Source organism: Eschrichtius robustus, chromosome 14, assembly GCF_028021215.1.
Source record: "Eschrichtius robustus isolate mEscRob2 chromosome 14, mEscRob2.pri, whole genome shotgun sequence".
NCBI classification, from domain to species: domain Eukaryota; kingdom Metazoa; phylum Chordata; class Mammalia; order Artiodactyla; family Eschrichtiidae; genus Eschrichtius; species Eschrichtius robustus.
The window spans coordinates 36280837-36301670 of NC_090837.1; the positions used below are offsets into that span (position 1 = coordinate 36280837).

General features: G+C 36.8%; 1 protein-coding gene across 3 annotated transcripts in view; it reads right to left on the reverse strand.

The window, feature by feature from the left end:
- Positions 1-20834, reverse strand: part of NDC80 (NDC80 kinetochore complex component) — a 64140-nt gene that overhangs the window by 30308 nt on the left and 12998 nt on the right. For all 3 annotated transcript variants that reach the window (XR_011076212.1, XM_068562894.1, XM_068562895.1), the window contains exons 7-10: positions 6941-7030; positions 4671-4764; positions 2787-2893; positions 1886-2030 (exon numbers count right to left, since the gene is read on the reverse strand). Coding sequence is in view for 2 of the 3 variants with exons in the window: in XM_068562894.1 (XP_068418995.1) it covers positions 1886-2030; positions 2787-2893; positions 4671-4764; positions 6941-7030 (436 nt within the window). In the remaining variant the exon portion in view is untranslated. The remainder of the gene's footprint in view (positions 1-1885; positions 2031-2786; positions 2894-4670; positions 4765-6940; positions 7031-20834) is intronic.

Below are 20834 nucleotides of genomic sequence, written 5' to 3' on the forward strand. Positions count from 1 at the left end.
ATGACCAAAGGGGTCATGGAAATCATCCTGAGGGCTGAGAGGATCAAAATCTTGGCTTTGTTATAACTCAGTCGTATTGTAGTACTGTAGTTGGGAAGCTCCACACCTGAGCTCAAAATGAATTAAATGGTTGGTTTAAGTAAAACTTCATTTATTACAGGAATTGGCACAAAAAATCCACAATATGCAATATCTATAGAGTTATATATGTCTCATTCACACTCTTGGCCATGAATGACTTTAAATAATCAAGAAAGTTAAAAAAATTCAGAATAAAATATTTTAGGTTAACACTTATCAAATTGCTGTCTCAAACTAAATCACTGTGCAATGGCAAATGACTGCTGAAGTATTTCTCTCTCTCCTACCCAGTTTGCAATTACTGGGAAAAAAGTCTCACAAGAAAAGTGGGAAGGATAAAAATTCTCTAGATTAAATATCAATAGGGAAGATAAATTATTAATATTATAAAGTATTGATTTAATTGCATTACAAACATTGCTATAATAAAAAATTAGTTTATGGCTCCTTGTCGTCATGGAGAACAAACATTAGTGGTCAAGTTTAAACTATTTAAAGAGTTGGTTTACAGCAAAGCTAATATATGTAATCAGACTTATTTGGAAAAAAATAAAACAATTTAGCAAATACTCCAGATAATTATTGTTCTTGATTTTAGACAGATGATCAATATTCCATAGACTAAGAACTAAATCAAATATCCTAAGGACTATCTATATAAATCCTACATGACACAAACACAGCCTATAAAACCCTAAATGAATAAAACTGAAGCAGGCAGAGGCCTGGGAAAATAGTATAGTAGGTCCATATAGTTATTTATTAATTTTGTAAACTGCCAGCCAATGGCTCTGTGATGTGTAGATGTCTTTCTTCGATCTCCTTTTGGCACCATAGAAGCATCAATCAATTCATGTGTCACAGTATTTTCAAGGTTTTATGATTAAGATCCATATGTGTTTATGAAAACAAGGTTAGGAGCATCCAGATATAAACATGCTTTTTTTAGTTGGGCTTTCATAGTACTAGCATCTTTCCATCTTATTTTCAATCAGCTTAAGCTGTTGAGTAGCTTAGGAGCTGGTGATAGAGGATAAGGAAAATATAGCAGACTGAGGCCAGCAGAGATTTAAAAATCTGGCTTATTAATTACAAGGTGGAATAGAAGATATATTTATATTCAGGCAGCTTGTGTAATTAGATAAGGTCCCTCTTGGCTTTAAAAAGCCAGGTGTCTGAAAACATGTTAGAAGGTGTAGTAGGTTGAATAATGACCACCCAAAGATAGGAAGTCCTAATCCCTGGAATTTGTAAACATTACCATATTTAGTAAAGGGGTCTTCACAGATATGATTAAGTATTTTGAGATGAGGAGATTACCCTGGATTATCGAGGTGGGCCCTAAATGCCATCATAAATGTCCTTAAAAGATATAGGCAGAGAGAAATTAACATAGGCAGAAGAGAGAGAGACACACACACACAGAAGGCAATGTGAGGATGGAGGCAGAGACTGGAGTGACAGGGCCAAAATCTCAGGAATGTCATCAGATACCAGAAGCTGGAAGAAGCAAGGAATGGATTCTCCCACAGAGTCCTGGGAGGAAGTGTGGCCCTGCCGGATTTCCAACCTCTAGCCTTCTGTGAGTGAATAAATTTCCATTGTTTTAAGCCACCAAGTTTGTGGTATTTCGTTACAGCAGCCTCAGAAAACTAATACGTAAGTCACTAAAAACTTGGTTGCCTGATACGTTACCATTAGAGGCAAAAAGATACAGATGACAAAGCTGTCTCTACATGTGATAAGTCCCACACAGGTCCCCATCCCAGTCTGAATGACCTCTTTCAGCATTAGTTGTGCTTACCTACTCTAGAAATTTCCTCATCGAGGCCATTCAATTTCTGGTCAAGAATGGCTGAATGGGACTCCAAATTGCTCATGTATGCCTGATATTTTTGAACATCTGCTTGTAAGGAAGCTTTCAGTTTTCTCAATGACTCTAGGCGATTCTTTAAAAGAAGAGAAAGTGCGATTAGTTATTCTCATCAATAATGATGCCAAACGTTACTTAAAAGTTAAAGCAATATTATTTAAATTCATCTTAAAGAAAGGTAAATTAGTTTCCTTTTCACTTTTAGAGGGAGTCAAAAGAACTAAAACGGTAGCTTACTGTTATTACCTAATCAAGAAGATGTACGTACTTTTCGGAAGTCAGTTTGGGACAGAAAAAGTCCAGGGCCAGAATGAAAAAGAACAAACATTTAAAATCTGTTATTTTACAGAACAGTCTAGGGGCTTCCGTAATATAAAACACAAAATAAAATTAGATATCTGGATATTATCATTTAGCTTTTAGAAAGCCCTCTGGATACAATATATTATATAAACCCATTTATTACCATTCTCTTTCCACTAACTACAAAACTCAGGGCCTCTTGTAAGTAGTGCTCCCTAGAGGTATATAACATGCGGACCTTGTTCTAAAGATCTTTTTGGTCTTATGTAAATAGGTAAGACTCTTTCATCATATTCTGAACACTATTAGTCCAAGACTGATAGATCACAAGGGAAAACAAAACTCTAGGGATACCAAACACGTTTTCATTAGGAGTTCTGTCCTATGTAAAAAAAATTAACTTTTAACAAGCTTATTTTGTTAATGTATTTTTTAAAAAAATAGATAAAGAAACAGCTGGTGTTGTCCAAGGAGACCCAAGAGTATAAGTAAGTGTATAAGCCTGTTGAAGATAAGCATGTTTACTAACCGGTTCTTTTTCTCTTTCTTGTTCCAATCTTGCAATCTGTTCATTCAATGCTCTGTTTTTTGCTGCTAATGATTCCAGCTTGGAAGCATCTACATTAAATAAATCCTCTGGAGAAAAAAACCCAGAAACTTCATAAGGTCTCAAATCTGCCTAAAAAATTCTCCCCCAGGTTTTTACCATTGCTCTCTTCCTCACTTCCTCTAGTCTCTACTCAAAACATCCCACTGAAGGACATCCTACCGTCTGTAAAACTGCAACCCTTCCCTTTGGTCCACTGCACTCTCTACCTCCCTATCCTACTTCATTTTCCTCCAGAGCACTTATCACCATTTGACTTATAGTTGTTCATTTGATTATTGTCTCTAATAGCAGGTAAGCTCATAAAGGCAGAGATTTTTACCTCTTATCCATTACTGTATCCTTGGTGCCTACATGGTGGCTGGCATACAGTATGTATATAATAAATATTGTTTGAATAAATGAATATAATTTATATGCTTAATTAATTATAACACAATATCAAAGCAAAAATGCTTTCAGTGTTAGAGCACTATGAATTTTCCTCTTTAAAAAAAAGACAACATCATTTTCTTTGCTCCCTTTCTCATGTGGACAAGCTGAAATTGTCCCGCTTCTTCTTTTTTTTTTTAAAAATATTTATTTACGGGGCTTCCCTGGTGGCACAGTGGTTGAGAATCTGCCTGCCAATGCAGGGGATACGGGTTCGAGCCCTGGTCTGGGAAGATCCCACATGCCGCGGAGCAACTGGGCCCGTGAGCCACAATACTCAGCCTGCGCGTCTGGAGCCTGTGCTCCGCAACAAGAGAGGCCGCGACAGGGAGAGGCCCGCGCACCGTGATGAAGAGTGGCCCCCGCTTGCCGCACCTAGAGAAAGCCCTCGCACAGAAACGAAGACCCAACACAGCCATAAATAAATAAATAAATTAAAAAAAAAATTATTTACTTATTTATTTGGTTGCGCTGGGTCTTAGTTGCAGCTCATGGGCTCCTTAGTTGTGGCGTGTGAACTCTTAGTTGCGGCATGCATGTGGGATCTAGCTCCCTGGCCAGGGATCGAACCCGGACCCCCTGCATTGGAAGTGCAGAGTCTTAACCACTGTGCCACCAGGGAAGTCCCTGTCCCGCTTATTCTTCAGGAAAGTATATCCCATGGAAACAAAAGAGAATGCTTTCACTTTTTGTGCTAATAGTGGCAGGGTGATCTCCTATTTTGATTGATTCCATAGTCTTTGGAGGATCGCTTTACACATCTTAAACTTACCTATTTTACCTACCACTCTGGCATTTTATATACAAGACTATTACAAAAAAGGAACAACAATGTAAAATAATACTCTGGAATATTTTAAAGTAAGCCAGTAAATACCGAATGTCACTAGATTAGCTAAGTGGAAAAATAATTTCTTTCTTAGGAAATATCATGGCCCGTTAACTATGTGACATAAATTTTGAAAGAGACCATAGATCTTTTGACTAACTGGTACTTTAATTTCTAAAATAATAAAGCAAGGATATCACAGGGATATCATCCCCCAAGAGGAATAACATTTGCTGATTATATTGTGTGCTCCGGGTAGCACATTTGACATTTATAAACATGGCCATCTAATCCTGCAAAACTTTGTTAGACAGGTTAAGTAGTTTGTTAATGTCACACAGCCAGTAAGGGGTCATGCCTCAGGTCTGACTCCAACACCAGTATTCTTTCTGCTTAACCTTTACTCCTCTCCACCAAAGAAACAGTTATGATAAAAATCAGGAGGCATCTAAACGCATTTACATTAGGCATAGTAAGATAGGCTACAACTCCTTGAGCGGAGTTAAATGACCCAAAGCAAGCACTCTAGGAATGAGAACACTTACTCAGCTTGGACTGCAACTCTGCATTCATCTCTTCAAAGCTGTCGGCACCAGTCATGAAACTCTCATAGCATTTTATGGTGTAGTCCAAAAACAACTAATTGGGTTAAGCAGATATAAAAACAAAGCCATGATTCTCTATTTAGTTTATTTCACTTTTCTAAGTAGAAATTTAAATTTGAATTAAAAAAATAAAATTCAGGAACACTAAGTGGTTACATGAACTCCTGTACATGAGATACAAACCTAGGGAATATCATTAATTATGCTGCACAGATTTACTCAGTCTGCTACTTCTATAGTGAATAATAAGGATGAAAAGAATACTTCAATTTGGATAAAGGTGATACTTAGTAAATGGTAAAAAAACCCCCATATCTTCAGAATTTTGAGAAGGTTAGACAAGGAAGCTTATTGATAAATATAATTTAACATAAAATGCAAACTTGAGCATCTTTAGGGATAATCTAACTAATTAAAAATTTAAATGAATTGCTGATCATTTAAGTCTAATTAGACTGACAAGATCTAGTTGTGAAAACCAGAACATAATTAATAAAGGCTATAATTTACATTGTAACTTCACACTAAAACATGTTATGGTTAGTAGAGATCTAAACAGTAGACTATTAGTACTCTTAATATTTATTCAAGAGAAAATAATACTCTATTTTGCAATTCTGAGGTGTTTTGCTTACTGAAGATGTGTACTTTGTTAGGAGGCAAGGATGGCTGATCAGAATTTTCCACAGCCAGATGAAGTACACATCCCTCAAGATAAACCAATTCCCTTTGTGCTGATTCTCTGCTTACTAAACAATCTTCTTATTACTTGGTTGATACTGAAGGGATGCCCTGAATAGGGAGTATGAGTATTTCTGTAACTGGAAAGATGTGTCACTGGTGGTAAATTAATACATTTTTATTCTTCTTCAGATGTGAATTTGGTAAGAGTGAACGTTTCCTTAAGTTTGGTCAATTTTGATTTTGCAGGTTAAAAAAAAAATGAATTTCTAGATCTACAAAGCTGAGGCTCAGAATCTGATGAAGTTGGATACTTCGGTAACTCTTTTTAATTAAATTTAAAATTAATTTTTACTTTAAAATTAAAATTAAAAAATAAAAATAGCACTTTATAATTTCCCAAGTGCTTCTTTATATGTTGTCATCTGAAATAACAGCTAAAATAGCAAGAATAACTTTTACTGTTTTAACATTTAGGATGAATATCAATAAATTTAATATTTAGTCATTTAGTAGGTATTATAATTTTATTTGCGTGAGAACTGAGGCACAAATAAATCTAGTCTAGTACACATATTGCAACATGGGAAGAGAATTCTCTCAAGAGGATCAAAGGCTTTCTAGCTGCTTCTCCAGCAAGGATCACTAATGAAGTAGTAACGGGGTATGATATTCTTTGTTTGAAAAAAAAAAAAAGGAACGCTACCATGCCAGTCAGTTGATACATCTTTCTATTTGAACTATTTCCCAGGTAGTAATAAAAGATGAAGCTGAGGTTATATCCACTTTCTTTTTATGACAAATGCTCCAAAGAGTGAAGAACAGAGAATTTTTTTTTTTTTAATCTTTAGGGACCTGCATAGTACCTGGTCTTTTATATATGCTAGGGGACATTAATGTTTAATCTCAATACTATAAATTTATTCCTTGGAGTTGGTGTTTGCTCCCTTTGGATATATAAATTTATGTATTTTAGGAAATAGGGTAGGGTTAGTTACATAGTTAAGGCTCCAATACAGGATGGTTTGGGAACCAATTTAGACCATCTATTTACTTTTATCTCAATCACTTTTGGAAGTGGCAACTCTTAAGTGCAATATGCCTAACTAAAAAGCCAAAACAAACAAAAAACCCACATGCCATCTAATTAAAGACCCAGTCTTTCAGGCTTTGTGTTGACAAAATACTATATTACAGTAATGATGCCAGTATCGATGCCTTCATTATAAAAGATAGGGGAGAAAGACAAATATTACATCTGTACATATAACAATAACGTTATGACGTAATTCTAATTGCATTGCTTTTTTAATTTACTTAAAATTTACAAATTTCCGTTCCTAGTTACTTTTAGGAAACTACAATGTGATTTCAAGAGTAATTCCATTGACTAATATTTCCAAAAATCAGTTTTAGCAGATTTTTCAGGAAGCAAAAAGACAAGTTCTACAAAAGAATATATCAATTTCAATAATAACACATTTAGTTAATATTAAGATAACTCTAATGTTTACAGTCATGTAAGGTACCTTATTATGCATAATTCCGTCTTCAGTTTCTTCTCCCCAAGGCTGTCCATCATCAAATAAAGGTGAGCTTTCTTTCATGGCATTATGTAACTATTTAGTACACAAGCAAAATATTAAGTTGATTAAGTTTCTGAGGAAAACACATAGCTTTCATGTTTTGTCAAATTTTTTTCAGTGTCATTTTTAGGAGCACTCACATTACTGCCTGACAAAGTCTCATGAGAGGTTATTCTTTTAAACCTTAAAATATAATCCTTTTGATATTTTAGTAACTAAATCCCTTAGGATTAAAAAAGGATGGGCTCCATGTTTAGTTCTATTCTATAGCGAAAAATATGCTGATCTTTTTTATACAATTATTGAGAACATATACACACATTTAAAAAAAATTTTATTTATTTATTTATTTATTTTTGGCTGTGTTGGGTCTTCGTTGCTGCGCACGGGCTTTCTCTAGTTGTGGCGAGCAGGGGCTACTCTTTGTTGAGGTGCACAGGTTTCTCATGGTGGTGGCTTCTCTTGTTGCGGAGCACGGGCTCTAGGCATGTGGGCTTCAGTAGTTGCGGCACGTGGGCTCAGTAGCTGTGGCTCGTGGGCTCTAGAGCACAGGCTCAGTAGCTGTGGCGCACGGGCTTAGCTGCTCCGTGGCATGTGGGATCTTCCCGGATCAGGGCTCAAACCCGTGTCCCCTGTGTTGGCAGGCGGATTCTTAACCACTGCACCACCAGAGAAGCCCTACACACGTTTTAATACAGTTCTGAGAATCCAGAACAGAACTGCCACAAAAGGTAAGCCAAAAGTAATTATTTCTCTTTTATATAAACTCAATTTTGGTGCGCAAATGTTATCCACTGACTCCTTCAGACTGTATAAGCATGCACTTTAGATTGAATTTTACAATATAAAATCTTCAGAAATACAAATATTTAACCTTGAAAGTGATAACAGATAATAAATTATAGCAAACATTCAGATGTTATAATTAACAAGCTAAAAGGAAAATGCCTAAAGGTTTTTAAGGCACATAAATTGCATTTTGGAACACTTGTTTTTATAACTTGTTTTAGAAATATAACCTTTTAAAAATAAAAGAAAATTAGAAAATTTAAATGAAATTGCTATAAAATGTAAAGATATCAACGTATATCTAGTATAATGAAGACTAAACTCTAAAAAAATGGACTATGCATTAGGAGTGTAAAAGAGGAATGTGGTTTCTGTTGAAAATATTTCATTACATTTTCTTACCCTAGTATTCATATATAGATAGGATTGCTGAGTGGGGATACTGTCCTTAGTCTAGAGTAGCTTATCCTATCTGCTCCTTTCCTATTCCAAAGGCGCTCATAAGACCTTTTGTATATCTAGGGTGGATGCAGGCAAGCTCTATCAACTTATCCTTTACCTCTTCTTCCCTTGACAAGGCCTCAGGTGGCAATCAGATTTAATTAAGTCTTAAAGACATGTAAGGCAGAGCCCAAGATGAAGAATAGAATCTCCTATCTTATCATCAGGGTAGATAAAGACAGAGTTTCTGTTGCCTTGTCAAAGGTCCTTGTGAAAACTCTTGCTACTCTGCAAGGTTCAAGGAGAGCCTTACAAGGGACAAACAGATCCCCGGGAACTATAGGAAAGACTCTTACTACAATAACTAGAAGTTCTTCTGTGCTGAGAAGATTTGGTTGAAAAAGTTTCAACCTGAAATTGGATAGAGATAACCAGAAATATGGACTTGAGTAATCTTTTTTTACTCAGAGGTGGCATTTACCAATAAAATACTACTCCTCCATATTAAAAAGGATATTAATATTATAAGAAAAGAAAAGGACTCAGAGGGATCTGATATGAATAATGCCCTAGCCCACTTTGGTTATTAACCAAAAGGCTAATCACAGAGCTAGTGGAGCATATGCACCCTCTTATTCATGCTCCTTGGTAGAGGGGTGACAAGGCAACTTTGGCAAAACTATCACTCAAACACCGTAATAAGGATGTGCTTATAAGCTCTGCGCTAAGAGGCATAATGAGAGCAAGAGAAGAAATAAAACTTTACTTATAAAACATTGAAAAACTGAATTCAGGAGTATAGCAAAGGAATAACCAACAATGAACAAAGAGAGACTATTAGGGAACCAATATCCTATCATGTCATACCAACAGGTTAAGAGAAAAACAATCACCTCAATAGATCCTGTAAAAGCATATGATAAGGTTCAATGATTATTCTTGATAAAAATTAGAAAGAGGCAGATAAGCTTCAACATGAAAAACATTATCTTCTATCTGGAAACATCACAACTAAATGATAAAACAAAATAATTTTTGTGTGAAAACAGTGGTACCAACAGAAATCAATCAAGAACAGTAGTAATTAGGCAATTCAGTTAAGAGCAGACAACTACAGGCCAATATCCCTGATGAAAATATAGAGGTAAACATTTTCAATAAAATATTAGCAAACCAAATTCAGTAGCACTTTGAAAAGGTCATTCAACATGATTAAGTGGGATTTATTGTGGGATGCAAGGATGGCTCAATGCATGCAAATCAATAAATGTGATACATCACATTAATAGAATAAAAAAACCAAAATCATACAATAACTCAACAGAGAGAAAGTAATTGACAAAATTCAACATCACTTCATAATAAAAACTCTCAAACTGTGTATACAGGAAATGTACCTCTACATAATAAAACCCATATATGACAAGCCCACAGCTAACATTATACTCAATAGTAAAGAACTGAAAGCTGTTGCTCTAAGATCAGGAAAAAGTTAAGGATGCCCACTGTTGCCACTTTTATCCAACATAGTACTGGAAATCCTAGCCAAAGCAATCAGGCAAGAAAAATAAAAGGCATCAGAATTGAAAAGGAATAAGTAGAATTATCTCTATTTGCAGATGACATGGTTTTATATATAGAAAATCCTAAAGCCCCCTCAAAAAAAACAAACAAAAAAACCTGTTACATCTAATCAACAAATTCAGTAAATTTGCAGGATACAAAATTAAAATACAAAAATCAGTAGTGTTTCTATATACTAATGACAAATTATCTGAAAAAAGAAAAAAGGAAAATGATACCATTTACAATAGCATCAAAGCAATAAAGGAATAAGTTTAACCAAAGAGGTGAAAGATCTCTACACTGAAAAGTACAAGACACTGATGAAAGAAACTGAAGACACAAATAAATGGAAAGATATCCCGTGTTCATTGCTTGGAAGAATAAGTATTGTTAAAATGCCCATACTATGCAAAACCATCTATAGATCAATACAATGCCTATCAAGATTCCAATGGCATTTTTTAAGCTGACTAGAGAAAACAATTTAAAAATCTATATGGAACCACAGAAGACCACGAGTGGCCAAAGCAATCCTGAGAAAGAACAACAAAGTAGGAGGCATCACACTTCCTGAATTCAAGCTATATTATAAAGATATAGCAACAAAAACAGTTATGGTACTAGCATAAAAACAGACACATGGACCAACGGAACAGAATAGAGAGCCCAGAAATAAACCCATGTATATACATCAACGAATATTTGACAAGGGAGCCAAGAATACTCAATGGTGAAAAGACAGTCTCTTCAATAAATGGTGATGGGAAAACTGGATATTCACATGTAAAAAAGAATGAAGCCAGAACACTGTCTTACACCATTCAAAATAATTAACTTGAACTGGACTTGACTTAAAGGTAAGACCCAAAACTATAAAACTCCTAGAAGAGGAGGTGTCAGTGCAGCCATTTCTCCCTAGGCACTCTGATCTGAAGTGCAAGGTGCGAGGCCTCTGCATGAAGCACCCTGTGAACAAGTGAAACTAGATGAAGCACAGAGGAAAAGAAAAAAAAAAAGCAAGCTGTTAACCCTCTGAAAAAAATGCCTCTGTGACCAGCCCATCCCATCGGGAAACTTGCAGAATCCTCTTAGATAGCCTCAACCACCAGAGCGCGACAGCAGAAGCAAGAAGAACAATAATGCTGCAGCCTGTGGAACAAAAACCACATTCACAGAAAGACAGACAAGATGAAAAGGCAGAGGGCTATGTACCAGATGAAGGAACAAGATAAAACCCAAGAAAAACAACTAAAAGAAGTGGAGATAGGCAACCTTCCAGAAAAAGAATTCAGAATAATGATAGTCAAGATGATCAAGGACCTCGGAAGAAGAATGGAGGCAAAGATCAAGAAGATGCAAGCAATGTTTAACAAAGATCTAGAAGAATTAAAGAACAAACAAACAGAGATGAACAATACAATAACTGAATTGAAAACTACACTAGAAGGAATCAATAGCAGAATAACTGAGGCAGAAGAACGGATAAGTGACCTGGAAGACAGAATGGTGAAATTCACTGCTGCAGAACAGAATAAACAAAAAAGAATGAAAAGAAATGAAGACAGCTTAAGAGACCTCTGGGACAACATTAAACACAACAACATTTGCATTATAGGGGTCCCAGAAGGAGAAGAGAGAGAGAAAGGACCCGAGAAAATATGCGAAGAGATTATAGTCGAAAATTTCCCTAACATGGGAAAGGAAATAGCCACCCAAGTCCAGGAAGCACAGAGAGCCCCATACAGGATAAACCAAGGAGAAACACGCCGAGACACATAGTAATCAAAGTGGCAAAAATTAAAGACAAAGAAAAATTATTGAAAGCAGCAAGGGAAAAATGACAAATAACATACAAGGGAACTCCCATAAGGTTAACAGTTGATTTCTCAGCAGAAACTCTACAAGCCAGAAGGGAGTGGCATGATATACTTAAAGTGATGAAAGGGAAGAACCTACAACCAAGATTACTCTATACGGCAAGGATCTCATTCAGATTCGATGGAGAAATCAAAAGCTTTAGAGACAAGCAAAAGCTAAGAGAATTCAGCACCACCAAACCAGCTTTACAACAAACGTTAAAGGAACTTCTTTCTCTAGGCAGGAAACACAAGAGAAAGATAAAACTTACAAACACAAACCCAAAACAATTAAGAAAATGGTAATAGGAACATACATATCGATAATTACCTTAAACGTGAATGGATTAAATGCTCCAACCAAAAGACACAGGCTTGCTGAATGGATACAAAAACAAGACCCATATATATGCTATCTACAAGAGACCCACTTCAGACCTAGGGACACATACAGACTGAAAGTGAGGGGATGGAAAAAGATATTCCATGAAAATGGAAATCAAAAGAAAGCTGGAGTAGCAATACTCATATTAGTTAAAATAGACTTTAAAATAAAGAATGTTACAAGAGACAAGGAAGGACACTACAAAATGATCAAGGGATCAATCCAAGAAGAAGATATAACAATTATAAATATAAATGCACCCAACATAGGAGCACCTCAATACATAAGGCAACTGCTAGCAGCTATAAAAGAGGAAATCGACAGTAACACAATAATAGTGAGGGACTTTTAAAACCTCACTTACACCAATGGACAGATCATCCAAACAGAAAATTAATAAGGAAACACAAGCTTTAAATGACAAAATAGACAGATTTAATTGATATCTATAGGACATTCCATCCAAAAACAGCAGATTCCACGTTCTTCTCAAGTGTGCACGGAACATTCTCCAGGATAGATCACATCTTGGGTCACAAATCAAACCTCAGTAAACTTGAGAAAACTGAAATCATATCAAGCATCTTTTCTGACCACAACGCTATGAGATTAGAAATCAATTACAGGGGAAAAAACGTAAAAAACACAAACACATGGAGGCTAAACAATACGTTACTAAATAACCAAGAGATCACTGAAGAAATCAAAGAGGAAATCAAAAACTACCTAGAGACAAATGACAATGAAAACACGATGATCCAAAACCTATGGGATACAGCAAAAGCAGTTCTAAGAGGGAAGTTTATAGCTATACAAGCCTACCTAAAGAAACAAGAAAAATCTCAAATAAACAATCTAACCTTACACCTAATGGAACTAGAGAAAGAACAAACAAAACTCAAAGTTAGCAGAAGGAAAGAAATCATAAAGATCAGAGGAGAAATAAATGAAATAGAAACAAAGAAAACAGTAGCAAAGATCAATAAAACTAAAAGCTGGTTCTTTGAGAAGATAAACAAAATTGATAAACCATTAGCCAGACTCATCAAGAAAAAGAGGGAGAGGACTCAAACCAATAAAATTAGAAATGAAAAAGGAGAGGTTACAACAGACACCGCAGAAATACAAAGCATCCTAAGAGACTACTACAGTCAACTCTATGCCAATAAAATGGACAACCTGGAAGAAATGGACAAATTCTTAGAAAGGTATAACCTTCCAAGACTGAACCAGGAAGAAACAGAAAATATGAACAGACCAATCACAAGTAATGAAATTGAAACTGTGATTAAAAATCTTCCAACAAACGAAAGTCCAGGACCAGATGGCTTCACAGGTGAATTCTATCAAACATTTAGAGAAGAGTTAACACCCATCCTTCTCAAACTCTTCCCAAAAATTGCAGAGGAAGGAACACTCCCAAACTCATTCTATGAGGCCACCATCACCCTGATACCAAAATCAGACAAAGACACAACAAAAAAAGAAAATTACAGACCAATATCACTGATGAATATAGATGCAAAAATCCTCAACAAAATACTAGCAAACAGAATCCAACAACACATTAAAAGGATCATACACCATGATCAAGTGGGATTTATCCCAGGGATGCAAGAATTCTTCAATATATGCAAATCAATCAATGTGATACACCATATTAACAAATTGAAGAATAAAAACCGTATGATCATCTCAATAGACGGAGAAAAAGCTTTGGACAAAATTCAACACCCATTTATGATAATAACTCTCCAGAAAGTGGGCATAGAGGGAACCTACCTCAACATAATTAAGGCCATATACAACAAACCCACAGCAAACATCATTCTCAATGGTGAAAAAGTGAAAGCATTTCCTCTAAGATCAGCAACAAGACAAGGATGTCCACTCTCACCACTATTATTCAACATAGTTTTGGAAGTCCTAGCCACGGCAATCAGAGAAGAAAAAGAAATACAAATTGGAAAAGAAGAAGTAAAACTGTCCCTGTTTGCAGATGACTTGATACTATACATAGAGAATCCTAAAGATGCCACCAGAAAACTAGTAGAGCTAATCAATGAATCTGGTAAAGTTTCAGGATGCAAAATTAATGCACAGAGATATCTTGCATTCCTACACACTAATGATGAAAAACCTGAAAGAGAAATTAAGGAAACACTCCCATTTACCACTGCAACAAAAAGAATAAAATATCTAGGAATAAACCTACCTAGGGAGACAAAAGACCTGTATGCAGAAAACTATAAGACACTGATGAAAGAAATTAAAGATGATACCAACAGATGGAGAGATATACCATGTTCTTGGATTGGAAGAATCAATACTGTGAAAATGACTATCCTACCCAAAGCAATCTACAGATTCAATGCAGTCTCTGTCAAATTACCAATGGCATTTTTTACGGAACTAGAACAAAAAATCTTAAAATCTGTATGGAGACACAAAAGACCCTGAATAGCCAAAGCAGTCTTGAGGGAAAAAAACGGAGCTGGAGGAATCAGACTCCCTGACTTCAGACTATACTACAAAGCTACAGTAATCAAGACAATTAGGTACTGGAACAAAAACAGAAATATAGATCAATGGAACAGGACAGAAAGCCCAGAGATGAACCCACGCACCTATGGTCAACTAATCTATGACAAAGAAGGCAAGGATATACAATGGAGAAAAGACAGTCTCTTCAATAAGTGGTGCTGGGAAAACGGGACAGCTACATGTAAAAAAATGAAATTAGAACACTCCTTAACACCATACACAAAAATAAACTCAAAATGGATTAGAGACCTAAATGTAAGACCAGACACTATAAAACTCTTAGAGGAAAACATAGGAAGAACACTCTTTGACATAAATCATAGCAAGATCTTTTTTGATCCACCTCCTAGAGTCATGGAAATAAAAACAAAAATAAACAAATGGTGGGCTTCCCTGGTGGCGCAGTGGTTGAGAATCTGCCTGCCAATGCAGGGGACACGGGTTCGCGCCCTGGTCTGGGAAGATCCCACATGCTGCGGAGCAACTAGACCTGTGAGCCACAACTACTGAGCCTGCGCGTCTGGAGCTTGTGCTCCGCAACAAGAGAGGCCACGACAGCGAGAGGCCCGTGCACAGCGATGAAGAGTGGCCCCCGCTCGCCGCAACTAGAGAAAGCCCTTGCACAGAAACGAAGATCCAACACAGCCAAAAGTAAATATAAATAAATAAATAAATAAGTTAAAATAAAATAAAATAAACAAATGGGACCTAATGAAACTTAGAAGCTTTTGCAAAGCAAAGGAAATTACAAACAAGACGAAAAGACAACCCTCAGAATGGGAGAAAATATTTGCAAACGAATCAATGGACAAAGGATTAAAATCCAAAATATATAAACAGCTCATGCAACTCAATATTAAAATGAAAAAATGGGCAGAAGACCTAAATAGACATTTCTCCAAAGAAGACATACAGATGGCCAAGAAGCACGTGAAAAGCTGCTCAACATCACTAATTATTAGAGAAATGCAAATCAAAACTACAATGAGGTATCATCTCACACCACTTAGAATGGGCATCATCAGAAAATCTACAAACAACAAATGCTGGAGAGAGTGTGGAGAAAAGGGAACCCTCTTGCACTGTTGGTGGGAATGTAAATTGATACAGCCACTATGGAGAACAGTAATGGAGGTTCCTTAAAAAACTAAAGATAGAATTACCATATGACCCAGCAATCCCACTCCTGGGCATATACCTAGAGAAAACCATAATTCAAGAAGACACACGCACCCCAATGTTCATTGCAGCACTATTTACAATAGCCAGGTCATGGAAGCAACCTAAGTGCCCATCGACAGGTGAATGAATAAAGAAGATGTGGTACATATATAGAATGGAATATTACTCGGCCATAAAAAGGAATGAAATTGGGTCATTTGTAGAGACGTGGATGAATCTAGAGACTGTAACACAGAGTGAAGTAACTCAGAAAGAGAAAAACAAATACTGTATATTAACGCACATATGTGGAACCTAGACAAATGGTACAGATGAACCGGTTTGCAGGGTCGAAATTGAGACACAGATGTAGAGAACAAACGTATGGACACCAAGGGGGGAAAGTGGCGGCAGGTGGGGGTGGTGGTGTGATGAATTGGGAGACTGGGATTGACACGTATACACTAATGTGTATAAAATGGATGACTAATAAGAACATGCTGTACAAAAAAATAAATTAAAAAAAAATGCCTCTGCACCTCTAGCTCTTGCAGAGGTTGGCATCTTCAGTGAAGTCTCCTATTGTGGGAGGACCTTCAAGATGGCAGAGGAGTAAGATGTAGAGATCACCTTCCTCCCCACAAATACATCAGAAATACATCTACAGGACTTCCCTGGTGGCGCAGTGGTTAAGAATCTGCCTGCCACTGTAGGGGACACGGGTTCAAGCCCGTCTGGGAAGTTCCCACATGCCACAGAGCAACGATGCCTGTGGACAACTACTGAGCATGCGCTCTAGAGCCCGTGAGCCACAACTACTGAAGCCCACGCACCTACAGCCCGTGCTCTGCAGCAAGAGAAGACACTGCGATGAGAAGCCCGCGCACCACAACAAAGAGTAGCCCTTGCTCGCCGAAACTAGAGAAAGCCCACGCGCAGCAACGAAGACCCTACACAGCCAAAAATAAAAATAAATTAAATAAATAAATTTATAAAAAGAAAAAAATACATCTACATGTGGAACTCCTACAGAACACCTAATGAATGCTGGCAGAAGACCTCATACTTCCCAAAAGGCAAGAAAATCCCTACGTACATGGCCGTGTGGCTGACAGGATCTTGGTGCTCCAGCCTGGTGTCAGGCCTGAACCCCTGAGGTGGAAGAGCCAAGTTCAGGACACTGGACCATCAGAGACCTCCTGGTCCCAAGTAATATCAATTGGCAAGAGCTCTCCCAGAGATATCCGTCTCAATGCTAAGACCCAGCTCCACCCAACGGCAAGCAAGCTCCAGTGCTGGGCACCCCATGAGAAACAACTAGCCAGACAGGAATACAACCCCACCCATTAGCAGAGAGGCTGCCTAAAATCATAATAAGGTCACAGACACCCCAAAACACACCAACAGACACGGTCCTGCCCACCAGAAAGACAATGTCCAGCCTCATCCACCAGAACACAGGCACCAATCCCCTCCACCAGGAAGCCTACACAACCCACTGAACCAACGTTACCCACTGGGGGAAGACACCAAAAACAACGGGAACTATGAACCTGCAGCCTGCGAAAAGGAGACTCCAAACACAGTAAGTTAAGCAAAATGAGAAGACAGAGAAACACACAGCAGATGAAGGAGCAAGGTAAAAACCCACCAGACTAAACAACAGAAGAGGAAATAGGCAGCCTACCTGAAAAAGAATTCAGAGTAATGATAGTAAAGATATCCAAACTCTTGGAGATAGAATGGAGAAAATACAAGAACCGTTTAACAAAGGCCTAGAAGAACTAAAGAGCAAACAAACAATGATGAACAACACAATAAATAAAATTAAAAATTCTCTAGAAGGAATCAATAGCAGAATAACTGAGGCAGAACGGATAAGTGACCTGGAAGATAAAATAGTGGAAATAACTACTGCAGAGCAGAATAAAGAAAAAAGAATGAAAAGAATTGAGGACAGTCTCACAGATGTCTGGGACATTAAATGCACCAACATTTGAATATAGGGGTCCCAGAAGAAAAAGAGGAAAAGAAAGGGACTGTGAAAATATCTGAAGAGATTATAGCTGAAAACTTCCCTAATATGGGAAAGGAAATAGTCAATCAAGTCCAGGAAGCACAGACAGTTTCATACAGTATAAATCTAAGGAGAAACAAGCCAAGACACATATTAATCAAAGTATCAAAAATTAAATACAAAGAAAAAATCTTAAAAGCAGCAAGGGAAAAGCAACAAATAACATACAAGGGAATCCCCATAAAGTTAACAGCTGATCTTTCAGCAGAAACTCTGCAAGCCAGAAGGGAGTGGCAGGACATATTTAAAGTGATGAAAAGGAAAAACTTACAACCAAGATTACTATACCCAAGAAGGATCTCATTCAGATTTTTTTTTTTTTATAAAAGAGATTTCCCTTTTTATTTTTTAAAATTAATTAATTAATTAATTAATTTATGTCTGTGTTGGGTCTTCATTGCTGTGTGCAGGCTTCTCATTGCAGTGGCTTCTCTTGTTGTGGAGCACGGGCTCTAGGCACACGGGCTTCAGAAGCTGTGGCTCGAAGGCTCTAGAGCTCAGGCTCAGTAGTTGTGGCGCACGGGCTTAGTTGCTCCACGGCATGTGGGATCTTCCCAGACCAGGGCTCAAACCCATGTCCCTTGCATTGGCAGGCGGATTCTTAACCACTGCACCACCAGGGAAGCCCCTCATTCAGATCTGAATGGAACAATTAAAACATTTACAGACTAGCAAAAGTTAATAGAATTCAGCACCACCAAACCAGCTTTACAACAAATGTTAAAGGAACTTCTCTAGGCGGGAAACACAAGAGAAGAAAAAGACCTACAAAAACAAACCCAAAACAATAAAGAAAATGGTAATAGAAACATACATATCAATAATTACCTTAAATGTAAATGGATTAAATGCTCCAATCAGAATACACAGACAAGCTGAATGGATACAAAAACAAGACCTGTATACATGCTGTCTACAAGAGACCCACTCCAGACCTAGAGACACATACAGACTGAAAGTGAGGGGATGTAAAAAGATATTCCATGCAAATGGAAATCAAAAGAAAGCTGGGGTAGCAATTCTCATATCAGATAAAATAGACTTTAAAATAAAGACTGTTACAAGAGACAAGGAAGGACACTGCATAATGATAAAGGGATCAATCCAAGAAGATATAACAATTGTAAATATTTATGCACCCAACATAGGAGCACCTCAATACATAAGGCAAATGCTAACAGCCAAAAAAAGTGGAAATTGACAGTAACATAATCATAGTAGGGGACTTTAACACCCCACTTTCACCAATGGACAGATCATCCAAAATGAAAATAAATAAGGAAACACAAGCTTTAAATGACAGATTAGACACGATGGACTTAACAGATATTTATAGGACATTCTATCCAAAAACAACAGAATACACTTTCTTCTCAAGTACTCATGGAACGTTCTCCAGGATAGATCATATCTTGGGTCACAAATCAAGCCTTGGTAAATTAAAAGAAAAATGAAATCATATCAAGTATCTTTTCTGACCACAACACTATGAGACTAGATATTAATTACAGGAAAAGATCTGTAAAAAATACAAACACATGGAGGCTAAACAATACCCTACTAAATAACCAAGAGATCACTGAAGAAATCAAAGAGGAAATCAAAAAATACCTAGAAACAAATGACAATGAAAACACGACGACCTCAAACTTATGGGATGCAACAAAAGCAGATCTAAGAGGGAAGTTTATAGCAATACAATCCTATCTCAAGAAACAAGAAACATCTCAAATAAACAACCTAACCTTACACCTAAAGCAATTAGAGAAAGAAGAACAAAAAACCTCCAAAGTTAGCAGAAGTAAAGAAATCATAAAGATCAGATTAGAAATAAATGAAAAAGAAATGAATGAAACAATAGCAAAGATCAATAAAACTAAAAGCTGGTTCTTTGAGAAGATAAAGAAAATTGATAAATCATTAGCCAGACTCATCAAGAAAAAAAGGGAGAAGACTCAAATCAACAGAATTAGAAATGAAAAAGGAGAAGTAACAACTGACACTGCAGAAATACAAAGGATCGTGAGAGATTACTATAAGCAACTGTATACCAATAAAATGGACAAACTGGAAGAAATGGAAAAATTCTTAGAAAAGCACAACCTTCCGAGACTGAATCAGGAAGAAACAGAAAACATAAACAGACCAATCACAAGCACTGAAATTGAAACTGTGATTAAAAATCTTCCAACAAGCAAAAGCTCAGGACCAGATGGCTTCACAGGTGAATTCTGTCAAAGATTTAGAGAAGAGCTAACACCTATCCTTCAAACTCTTCCAAAATACAGCAGAGAGAGGAACACTCCGAAACTCCTTCTACGAGGCCACCATCACACTGATGCCAAAACCAGACAAAGACGTCACAAAAAAAGAAAACCGTAGGCCAATATCATTGATGAACAAAGATGCAAAAATCCTCAACAAAATACTAGCAAACAGAATCCAACAGCACATTAAAAGGATCATACACCATGATCAAGTGGGGTTTATCCCAGGCATGTGAATATTCTTCAATATATGCAAATCAGTCAATGTGATAAACCATATTAACAAATTGAAGGATAAAAACCATATGATAAGCTGAATAGATGCAGAAAATGCTTTTGACAAAATTTAACACCGATTTAAGATAAAAGCTCTCCAGAAAGTAGGCAGAGAGGAAACCTACCTCAACATAATAAAGGCCATATATGAGAAACCCACAGCCAACATAGTTCTCAATGGTGAAAAACTGAAACCATTTCCTCTAAGATCAGTAACAAGACAAGGTTGCCCACTCTCAGTACTATTATTCAACATAGTTTTGGAAGTTTTTGTCACAGCAATCAGAGAAGAAAAAGAAATAAAAGGAATCCAAATTGGGAAAGAAGAAGTAAAAATGTCACTGTTTACAGATGACTTGATACTATACATAAAGAATCCTAAAGATGCTAACAGAAAACTACTAGAGCTAATCAATGAATTTGGTAAAGTAGTAGGATACAAAATTAATGCACAGAAATCTCTTGCATTCCTATA